A 12,015-nucleotide genomic window follows, 5' to 3' on the forward strand; every position below is an offset into this window, starting at 1 on the left:
AGTTGCTGACCACTGATCTACATGAAAGATGACAAACCTGTCATATTACAAATGAAACATTCGATAAATTCACTCACTGACCACTTTATTAGGTACAGCTGTTCTGCTGCTTGTGAATGCACGTCATGTGGCAGCACCTCAGTGCAGTCAGGCATGTAGACATGGTTGATAGGACCTGCTGAAAAACAAACCGAGCATCAAAAATGTGGAAGAGATGTTAGGCTTTTCACGGGAGTTTCCCCCCAATTCTTTTTTTTTTTTTTTTTTTTTTTTTTGATCGAAAAAGGAGAAACTATCCAGTGAACAGCAGCGTTTGTTTACGCAGAAACACCTTCCGTGAGGAACGGACAGGACAGACCGTTTTGAAATGATAGAGTAGTGGCGGTAATTCACAACAGCAACTCAAATGAACACTTTTTACAACTAATGCGTGCAGGAGGCCATCTGATCTCTGAACACACAAAGAATTCAAGCAGCCATCTTGTTGGGTGCCACAAAAAAGTGGTTTTGTGGATTTGCAGCTGTAAAAATTGTCTTGCCATGAACCAAACATTACTTTTCACCTGTCATGCTCATGCAGGTATATGACAATGGCACCTCTGCTTTCCACACAATTATTCTGATTAAACAATTATTCCTGCTTTTTGTCTACAGCTGAGTTCATCAGATTCAAAATGGTATTTCATGATTTACTGGAGTTTATGGATAGATACAACAAGTTTAGAGTGATTAAATGAACACTTTACATGGTTAAATTTCAGCTTTATAAATGAAGAGAAGAATCTGACTTGACAAATGTATCGTATTGGTAAAAACCTAATACATAAGGAGCAAAAATCAAGTGAATCAGTGGGTAAACAGGACAGGGTGAATAACAAGTAGAGTCTGGGCTGTATTCTTATGTAGTTCAGTGAACTGTATTTTTCTGTGCATGTGTGTTCAGCTGTGCAGCAACAGAGCGCAGGGAGGAGAGAGCAGAGGGGATCCATTGTAGGTCTTTGTGTGCCTCAGATTGTCCTCTTCTCTGGGAAAGTGGAAACTCAACACTCCTCTCCAGAGGTCTGGTTACCAGGTGAGAGAGGAGGAAAGAAAAGGAAAAAAAAAAAACAGTGTGGGAGAGCGGGCTGCATAGGTGTGGAGAGAGAAACAGGGAGGGAGAGGCAGGAGAGAAAAGAGCACAAGTGTTTGGGCATGAGAGCTGGAGAGAGAGATGGAAATTGAGAGAGAGAGATCAAGAGATGAACACAGAGATAGGAGGAAACAGCCTGAGAAAGAATAAACACAGAGAGTCTCACATTTGAGACAGAAAAAAAAAAAAAAACTTTTCAAAATGTGCGACATGCGACTGTCACTCACCACATGTCGTTAAAGTAGAGACATGGAACTGAAGTGATATTATCAGCGTCACTTTGTGTAGGACAAAAAACATTTCTAGTAAAAATGGAAATCACTGCTGTGCTCTTTACCTCAAACAAACATGAACCTGAGTGGAAACCACTGGGATTCTCCTGCAACTCAGTTATAACGTAATAGCCCCTCCTAGTGGACATTTTTGGCACTTTGTGTTTCGTCCTCTGAAAGAAAACAGGCATCAAACACTTTTTTATCTCAAAATGTACATTTATTTCTTCACTTTTTACATGTATATATATGTATATATACATATATTATTTTTTCATACAAACACCGTCTTTGACCCTGAACACCGAAGTTGCCAAAGTACAAATTGATGTGAGCAGTTAGGAACAAGTTCAAAATACAGGTCATTAAACTAAGATGAAAGGGGACGAACAAAACTTTCTTTCCACACTGAATACCAAATAATTGATTTGAAAATGTGATTTTTTTTTCTATCATCTCATGCACCATGATATGAAAATTCCACCTGCCCTTTTACAGCTTCAATTATAATTTTTTTTAATTAAATGTAAACTTACATAAAGTTAAACCATCATTCAAGATTTAGTTATTTATTTGGTCACGGTTACTATTAAATAAACTGATCCCTGATCTATTTCCATGTGGCTACCAAAAAACAAACAAAAAAAAAACATCCCAGAGACGTTTAATCAAAGTCATATACAGTACTATATCGATGTGTGTGTGTGTGTGTGTGTGAGAGAGAGCATCACAGGAGTGACCATGTGTGTTTGACAGGAATGTTTCTCTCTTTCTCCTCCGATATTGTCTGGAGTGGATTGTGGAGGCGGTCGCTCTGAGAGCAGCTGCTTTTGACAAACAAAGCGTAAACACTATGTGTGTCACTTAGGGATTGCGTGTGTGTGTGTCTGTGTGTGTGTATTCTGAGTGGGTGGTAGGACACTTTTGAAAATTGCTAAGAGGATAATAAGCATTCATCTAATAACCATTTTGTTCAGTTTTGGAGACAAACGTCACACACGGCCACTGGAATGACGAGTCCTTCAAATCATTCTGTCCACGATTAAAAAGCTATTAATCAGCTATTTTTATGGTACCAATCTAACAGCAGCCTTCTGTTTGGATGTCAGATTGATGTTGACCTTGCTTAAAGGCCCAGTGTGCATTGTGTGTGGGGTTTATTAGCAGAAATTGAATACACTACCCATTTAAAGCTGCAGTGCGTAACTTTAGGTGATTTTTTTTTGTCTTCATGAAACAAAACACTCAACTAGTGCTTTACCCTCCACACGAGGGTCGCAGGCGAGTAGATTTAATGTCAGTTTAATGAAAAAGCCTCAATACAGAGGAGTGCGGGACCACACGGTTGGTGTAGTGGTTAGCACTCTTGCCTTTGCAGCAAGAAGACCCGGGTTTGAGCCCTGTGTGCATGGGTTTTCTCCAGGTTCTCCAGTTTCCTCCCACAGTCCAAAAACATGCAATATGGGGATTAGGTAAATTGGACACTCTAAATTGACCATATTTGAGATGTGAATGTTTCTTTCTCTCTATATGTGGCCCCGTGATGGACTGGCGATCTGTCCAGGGTGTGACCCCGCCTATCACCCTATGTCATCTGAGATTGGCACAGCACGCCCCTGCGACCCTCCTGTGGAGGATAAAGTGGTAGATAATGGATGGATGGATAGACAGGTACAACCATTCACAGCCACGGTCAATTCAGAGTGTCCCATTGAACTAATCTGCACGTTTTTTGGATTGTGGGAGGAAACGGGATCACACAGAGAAAAGCCACATGCACACGGGGAGAAACATGCTAAGTCCGTCATCTGTAAACAGGCTCTGTCAAGCAAAACTATCAGACCTGACTGAGAGAGTGTTTGCGTACAGCAGCAGCACAGGAGGCGAGAGGGGACAAGAAGCATTGATCCCATCAAACTGCTGAAAAACAGGGTTTTCTGAGCTTTTCATGGGCATTACTTTGTGTCTTCAGTGAAACTCAAGCCTGTTTGTGGTCGTCAACAAATCACTTCCAGGGAATACGCCAAGCAACACAAGATCTAAACACGGCTATAATGAGAAACAAAAGAGAGGACCCTGTGGAGCTGATTGGCTTAATCAGCACTGGGAGAACTCAATAGTTTGGATGTAACAGACATTTGCTCATATTAAAAAGTTACCCAGAGCAATCTTAAAAATAAAAATAGTTTGGCGTAACCTCAGAATATTCAGAATAATGAGTTTCTCCATCAATCTGAACTAACAAACCAGAGCGTGCGTGTTGTAGTGGAAGTTTGGAAGTCGGAGCTTAGGAATCTCCTCAGAGTTTACTGCGTTACAGATTGCAAAGCTATCCCAGGCTAGCCATTGTTAGCAATTCTAGTTAATAACAACCTCGACACTGTAGCAACATGTCTCCGGGTACCAAATGAAACTGAATTACTGTGAAACAAATGCAGTTTCATGAACTTCAGGGGCTGTTCCTCTGTGACCTCAGAAATTCGGAGTTCCAACTACAAATGGGACACAGGCAGCATTACTATGCACAAACAAAGAAGAAAGACGTCCTTTCTAGTTCTCTGATGCACTTGGTGAAGTTATAGAGTGAGTGAAGGACACCTGTGTTTCTTACAATCTCCAGTCTCATTATTAGATTTAACACATTTTGACAACATACTATGAAAACACAACCCCTGAAAATGACAGTGATGCAAAATGGCAATTCATCTTTACGGACATAAATAACTCAACCGTGTCTCTATGGGTGCATTTGTATGTATGCATGTGTGTTTGTATGTATATCCATGTTTATGTATATGTCTCGGGTGAGTGTTTGTCTGGCAGCAAACATCACTGTCCTCCGTTATAAGCATAGTCTGCCTTGTTGTGCATGACCAGTCTGTTGTCGACGAAGTAGAAGCTGTCTGACCGGGTCTCGTAAGGACACTGCACCATCTGACGGACTGCAAGACACACAGCATGCACAAGTCAGTCACTGAAACAAAGGCTTTCTTTAGTGTCGGTTTAAATGCACAGTATGTAAATTGTTGGAAAACGTAAGAAAAAAAAATCACTTCAAATAGAGTTCATTCAAACTCAAGTCAGCATGCTCATCATATAATTCATGTAGGTGTTACCAAATGAAGTATTTCTATTTTCTTGAAATGAAAATGAAGTGTTGACCTGAAATGATTTACACTGCAGAGGTGTCAAACTGGCGGCCCGCGGGCCACATGTAACAATCAGTTATATGTTGCCCACCACTCAACATCATGTTATAATATAAAACATGGACAGCGTGAATATAATACTAAATACGTTACATTTGCTAACAATATTTTATAATAGTAGTAATAAGAATATTCAGTTTTAATTTTCACATTTTTAAATGTATTACATTCAACATTAAATTACATATATGTACTGTATATATACAGTATATATATATATATATATACATATATATATATATATATGCTTGTTTGGTGGATTTATTTCTCTGTTTTTGGCATTGAAATATTCATTTATTTTTATAAATATGTTATTATTGTGAACAATATGTCCTTCCATATCAAAACAAACACTTTTACTTTGAAATTCTGTGAATATCTTTATTACGATATCATTATGAAATATTGTGTTGTAATTTTAAGCTCATATTGCCCACTCTTTGCCCAGGTTTTTTCTCCTCTATCCTTTTCTCCTCTATCCTCCTCTACACCTAAGTATTTTAGGTGTTCTTATCTATTTAATATATTGAATTAAACTTGTTTTAAAATATTTGACACATTGTACATTGTAGCTGTACTGTATGACTTGATTGTCCTTTGGTAAGTAACAAAGTTTGCTGTATTTATCTGTATCTGTACACTTTAACTGATTCCCAGTTAACAAATAAGCTCAGCAAGAACATGCTTGCTAAAAATCTATCTAGTGTTTATTTAGTCAACTGCTGAACCGACCCAGGATGAGGAAGAAGACAAAGAACCATGTTATGGAAATATCCTGAGAAAGATTAGCAGTTACCAAACACTGGGTCGGACCCACCGATGGGATGTGGGATGATTTTTTTGGGTCCTAAAACAAACTTTTTATGTATACGTGTATATTTATGTGTATATGTTTCAAATAACACACATAAAGTGTAGTTTCATTGACCAAGCATTCATTGGAAATGCATCTACTAATTCAAAATTAACAAGAAAAATATCTACATTAAAGAAAACTCACAGAACATATTTTAATAATTAAAAACAGTTAATCAGTAATCTGGGATGTTTTCTTTTAAAAAAGACCTTAGACGAGTGACTGAGACCATTAACGCCTCAGGAAAATGTTTACCAACGTAATAAATCAAATATGAATCAAATAGACTTATTTTTCCATATAATTCAATTCAATGTTTTGGTTTTCTTTGCAACCAGTGAAATCGCTGCTAAATACCTGCACTGACATCAAATTCAAGGACTTTTCAAGTACCTTTCCAGTACCAATTCCCCCAAATTCAATGGCCAAATGTGTTGACTCAGCTTAGGGTGGGAGGGCAACTTGTAAGAGCTGCTTCACCCATGACGTCCACTTTTATTGATTTTTGACACGCTGTGCATCTGTCCATGGGATCTTGGTCAAAATCAGTCTTTGTAAATTTTCTTTAGTGAGCCAGGGATCTTAGAATTTCCATTTCCCAGACATCACGTAATCACGACGCTCTCTTGCTTAACTTTACTCGCTCATTGTTCTGCATGGACAATACACTTTTTATTTAAACGGTCTATGATAATACTTATATTCAAGGCATTTGACTTACATAAATGAAAACATGACTCACCGAGGCTGTCAGACAGCTGAGGGAACTCGTAGATGTGCTCACAGGTGTTACGGCTGTTTGGAATGCAGAAGCCAAAGTCAAAGTCAAAGCTCTTTAGCAGGTGATCGCGAAAGTAGTGTCTCTCAATCATGCGGAAATTGTTCAGAGGCCTGTTCCCCACTGTGAATTCCACCCTGATGGAGCAACACGGAGAGAAACCACAACAAGTCTTTGGTGAATATTAATGTCATTACACAGAGTGTGGGCACACAGGTGAAACACAATGTTCTGTCAGTGTGTGTGAGAAGCCGGCTGAGGACAATGCTGCGATTGTCTTCATTGTTTGTTTATGGAACAGGTGAGTGTGTCAGCTGTGTGTTGGTGTTTAGGCGTGAGTCACTCACGTTGCTCCCACGGTCCTCAGGCGCAGGAAGGCTGGGGTGAACTGGTAGCGTACGAAGCGGCCTGTGCTGGAGTCAGCCTCTCTGTTCTCCTCATCATCATCTGAGAGACGGAACAGAGGAACAAGATACGTCACAGCATTCGTGTTTCACGTCAAGATAAGATAAGATAAGATAAGATAAGATAAGATAAGATAAGATAAGATAAGTTAAGATAAGATAGGATAATACTTGTAATAAACATTGAAGACGCTCTTACCTGAGTGAAAAAAGACATTCAGACTGAAACGGATCTGTAATAATCCGATCAGAATCACATTAAAACCACCTCTGTATGTGGTTTGTATCAGCTTTGGAAAAATCGGATCTTGTGTGTTTTAAAAACCAAAGTGCTGTATAGAATCAGCAAAAATAGAAAAGCCTTTTTTAAATGAACTATCTGGATATGCTTAAAAATCCGATTTGGACTGCAGTCTAAACAAGGCCGGCCTGAGGGCCACATGTGGCCCCCCATGAATTCCATGAGGCCCAGCACGAGGCCCAAATGTTGTAATAAAAACATGTCCTTCAAACACAGTGGCACAGCTGCCAGCGATGTGATAGAATATAAACAAATAATATAATACTAAATATATTTGCTAGCAATATTTTGATATTAATAATAAGACGTTCGGTTGTAGGGCCGCTCATAAGAGCCGCTTCGCCCATGGCGTCCACTTTTAATGACAAGTGATTGTTGTTGGGATCTTGGTCAGATTCAGTCTTTATCATTTTCTTTGTTGCGACAGAGATCCTGGAATTAGCATTTCCCAGGCATCACAACATTTTGCTCTCTCTTGCTTAACGTCACTCGCTTATTGTTCTGCATGGAATCTAGCAGATTTCAAGAGGGAACCCTGTCTAATGCAAAGGTGAGAACTTTTATAGACTGTGTGCTGTATATATTACTGAGGAGAGAGAAACCACAGGTGCTCTTGGAGGGGACACCATTCAAGAAAAATGTACATATTTACACACACACATACAGAAATAGAGAGATCTTCTTCTGTTACAACTGTACATTGGTACGTTGTGTGTTGTAAATCTGTATTTTAGTGTATGTTAGGGTTGTTAGTGTCCAGGCTGAATCAAGGTAACTCAATTTGAGCTGCATGGCGAAGGAACCAGCAGCAGCAGCTGTGACTGGCACATGCAGGCATGCAGTCCGGCAGGTGTTAGGGGAGTGGTTGATTGCTGTTGGCAGAGCACGCATTTTCAGTATTGCACAATCAAGTCTTTTTGCTTCTTGCAAAAAAGACTTGATTGTGATTCAAATATGAAAATAAAAAAATCCGGTTCACTTTCCAGAATAAAACATCCCGTGTTGACACCACATGGTATTTCACTTATACATCGCAGAAAGAAGCTCCTGTTTCTTCGGTCAGTAGAAATACTACTCCGTTTTCAGCCACGGTGCTGCTGCTGTAATATCGCTTTACTCGCGCCGTGTGCTTCTTCTGTTTTGCCTACTCACATGTGCACCATGGAAATGTCACCACAGACACGAGATCTAAACACTGAGAAACACAGAGAGAGTGTCGTGTGGAGCTAATCGGCTAAAATCAGTAGATGCAGAAGAAAGAAGAAGAAACTTTGCGCCACAGCTCCACATATTTGGGACAGAAACAGGGGCAGATTTCTGTCATCCGTTTTGTTTATTTCGTTCCGACTACTTGTTTTTCCTGTTACTATAGAAATCTATGTAGAAGTCTAGAGTAGACAATATCAATTTGGATCTGATCACTTATATGATGTGGACAGTTGGTCAGGAAGACCAGATTACCATCAGTTATGCTTACAAATCTGATTTGTATTATATTTATTAATATTTAAACTGCATCTGCAATGCATTAAAAACACATTTTGAGTGTTACTTTTGCAAATATAAATTGTGGTTTTCCATTTCAAAGTCATTCATTGTTGATTAATGCTGAAATGTTACCTGCGTGTGGGGGTTTGGCGATCTCAAAGAGGACAGTTCCAGTCTCCAGGTCTCTGATCTTAAAGCGCACAAAGTCGACGTTGTAAATGTTGGCCTCTGGCTTACAGAGGTAACCTGCAACCATGACAGAGAGAGCAGTCAGAGGATAATGTGTAGTTCATGTGTACACTGTTAAAAACACAAACAAGCAGAGCTCCACTTTTATGACGCAGCCACCAGCTTGTATTTACAGAATAAGATAAAGCTTTAATGATCAGTGTGCTCTGTGTGGTACTGGAACAGTGAAGCTGACAACAAGGTCCTGTTTGAATGTAAACAAAGGTCAATGGTATGTTTTTGTTTTGTTTTTTAAAGCGCATACACAGTGTAAATAAATAGTGTAAATCTCTCATAGGAAAATGAAGATAATTGGCTCTTTATTTCCTTTCTCTAACTTATTTTGCAACTATATACTGTATATATATATATTTACATATATATATACATACACACATATATGTGTAATTTATGTTTTGTATTTGCTCTCTGAGAGGTTGACAAAACATGAATTCAAATAAAAACAATAAAATGTAAATCCATGAAGACATTAATGGTGTCCTCCATTTGTTTGTTTCTGTCCTATACTGTATATTTAGCACTAAATGTAAATGCACTCACAGGCCACTTTATTAGGTACACACTGTTCAGTGTATATCTGGACAAATGCTTAACAATAATCGAAAATAAGTTGTCAAATGAGTCGACTAATCATAAAGCAATTGCTAGATTCATCTTTCTTTCTTTTTTTTAAATGGTACAGTCCAAATACAGTCAACTATACACATGTACACTACATGTGTCATTTATACTATTTATGGCCCACAACATGATTATCTCTGTCTTAAACCATATATAACCGGAAGTCATTTGCTGTGATGTTACGTCATATGAAGAGATGATGTATTCTGCAGTTACACATTTAGGACAGATGTTTAATTTTAGCCTGAGCAGATGAGCACATGATCAGCATCCGTGGGTTAAGAAGCGTCACTCAAACCTCGCGTGGCCACCCGCAGTCCTAACACGTCCTCCGGTGTGATGTCTCCACTCTGTGTCCGCAGGTCCTCCTCCGTCACGGGCCTGCTGTCCACCTGGCTCCTCCGGGACTTGAGCCTCTTCAGAACCCCTCCGCCGGGCTTGCGGTCCCGCGGAGGAGCCGCAGTGCCGGAGACATCCTCGGCAACAGGCGCGTCGCTGCGGGCTTTGGCTCCGCTCATCTTCGACCGTGGCGCGGATCCCGCTCTCGCTTCAGGTCGGAGGATCTGCCCGCCCTCCGTGTCCCCGCTCCCCGTCGAAAGCGCCGAGAATAGAACCGAAGATGGCGTCGTAGATGTCGAGTGTCGGAGAGTCGAGATAAGTGAACGGTCAAGCTCGAGTTTTTGTAAACACATGCTGTACAGTTGCCATGGCAACTCGTCCTGCGAGTCACAGGAGAAGGTGCGAGGAGGTTCTTCGAGTTGTCCACCAGGGGGAGACAGACACACAGCAGTGGAAAAGCACATTTCATAGTTTGTTTGTTTATTTGAATTTTCTCTCAGTTTTACACATAAACAAAAATGAAAACTATATGTATGAATGGCCCTAGGAATAAATAATTATGTTTTGATTTTAAAATATACTTGGCTTTATTCTTTCTATTCTTATTTTCTAAGCTCTTGTCCACATAATAGATAATAAAGTTACACTTATTTACACAATTTAACCTAATCTATCTATACATACATACATACATACATACATACATACATACATATATACACACTATACTTGATTTTATTCTTATTCTCCAAACTTTATTCTTCCAAACAGTTTAAATGTCCTTTTTCTAAAATGATTCGTTTGAGTTATGTTGTGTTTTCATAATATTATGATACAACAAAGTTAACTTAATCTAAAACCTTGAAATCCCATTATATTACTTTACCAATATGTAAAACATAAACACACACACACACACACAGAGATCTTTAACTGACGTGTTGCTCTTCTGCGCGGGCTAAACAAATGGGCTGAACACTGAGACGCAGGTGTTATGTAAATGAGTTTTTTTTCCACATTGTAAAAGCTGCAGAACTCTTCCTCCTGAGAAGATGACGCCTCAGGTCGAGTCAGTTTTCCACAATACAGGGAGAGCCGCACGGATTTAATTCCTTTTCACTGTGGGTAAAGTGTCTCAGTCAGAACCTGTTTATCCGGTCAACACAACAGCGTACTGCCATCAAGATACAATGTGTTCACAGACCGCATCCGGTCAAAATCTTCAAAACAAAAGCCCTCTGTGACGCTGATTTAAAGCTATAATGTGTCATTTGTTGGTTTGTGACAGCACATTTAATGGCGGACTCAACACTTGACAGTGGGCAGCAGGCCTGACACTTTGTGGCCATTAAAGTTTTTTTTTTATTAATCCCCTTAGGGAAAGTATTCCTCTGCATTTTGAGCCATCCTAGAATTAGGAGCAGTGGGCTGCCACACTGAGTAGCATTGGGAGTTGGGTACCTTGCTCAGGGGTACCCCAGCCCTTTTTGGCAGGGTGGGGATTTGAACTGGCGACCTTCCGGTTACAAGTCAAGTTCCCTTTCCACTTGGCCACGGGCTGCCTTAAACGCTAACATAGCAGTGTCTATGTAGCAACAGTTGCTAATATTGTTAAAGTGATGGTATAGGGTGACATCCACGTTGTCCGTCAAAAAACATCAGCAAACACGGGAACAACCTTCCCTGAGGGCTCATTTGTAGGTCTGAATTTGCCAATCAATGCTGCTGCTGCTGTTTCCTTCACCAGGCAGCTCCAATTGAGTTTCCTTGATCCAGCCTGGACACTAACAACCCTAACACAACTTTTTAGGTCAACAAATTGTTAATGGGGAAATCAACCTTGTCCATTAGCTCTGTTTGAGCTGTGTCTGAGCCCCTGAGCAAGGTAAACAACCCATATTGTGTCTTGACCACAGATCAGATCAGATAACACAAGATATTCCTTAGTCCTGCAATGGGGAAATTTGTGGTGCTTTTCCACTACACAGTTCCGGCACATCTGTTTGTGGACGGAGATATTTCCTGAAACGATGCTGTCTTTACGGGGAACTTTTTGAAAGCGGTAAAGCAAAAGATCGTGTTTGTGTCGTTTACGTCTGGACATTGCCTGAGATACTGAAAAGAACCACTTTACAACAAACAGCAGTGTCACGCTGTGACTTCATTGAGGAGGTACTATAGTATGGAAAAGGATACCGAACCGCCGTGCCATGCCGGAATATTAAAGTGTCTGATTAAATAATAAACATGTACAATTTAGAAAAATATCGACAATAAGACGATAAAAAGGTCAGATAGAATATACATTATAGACATAGATGTAGTATAAGCCTGAGATTTACAGTAAAAACAGGATTGCACATGAGATA

At 39.8% G+C, this 12,015-nt stretch overlaps 1 protein-coding gene across 1 annotated transcript; it reads right to left on the reverse strand.

The window, feature by feature from the left end:
• Positions 1-1,614: 1,614 nt before the first annotated feature.
• LOC131461506 (protein unc-119 homolog B-like) lies at positions 1,615-10,180 on the reverse strand. Its single transcript, XM_058632810.1, has 5 exons — positions 9,606-10,180; positions 8,570-8,683; positions 6,592-6,691; positions 6,209-6,381; positions 1,615-4,343 (listed from the first exon to the last, which is right to left on the reverse strand). Exons 1-5 carry the CDS (start codon positions 10,108-10,110, stop codon positions 4,231-4,233), a joined length of 1,005 nt encoding a protein of 334 aa, XP_058488793.1. The 5' UTR covers positions 10,111-10,180; the 3' UTR covers positions 1,615-4,230.
• Positions 10,181-12,015: the final 1,835 nt, after the last annotated feature.

This window comes from Solea solea, chromosome 6, assembly GCF_958295425.1.
Source record: "Solea solea chromosome 6, fSolSol10.1, whole genome shotgun sequence".
NCBI classification, from domain to species: Eukaryota; Metazoa; Chordata; class Actinopteri; order Pleuronectiformes; family Soleidae; genus Solea; species Solea solea.

Coding starts and splice junctions, on each gene's coding strand:
- LOC131461506 (XM_058632810.1), bottom strand. CDS start 10,110: ATGTGCTTTTCCACTGCTGTGTGTCTGTCTCCCCCTGGTGGACAACTC. Junction 8,684..9,605: donor ACTGCGGGTGGCCACGCGAG/GTTTGAGTGACG, acceptor TCATGGTTGCAG/GTTACCTCTGTAAGCCAGAG. Junction 6,382..6,591: donor CTGAGGACCGTGGGAGCAAC/GTGAGTGACTCA, acceptor TTGCTCCATCAG/GGTGGAATTCACAGTGGGGA.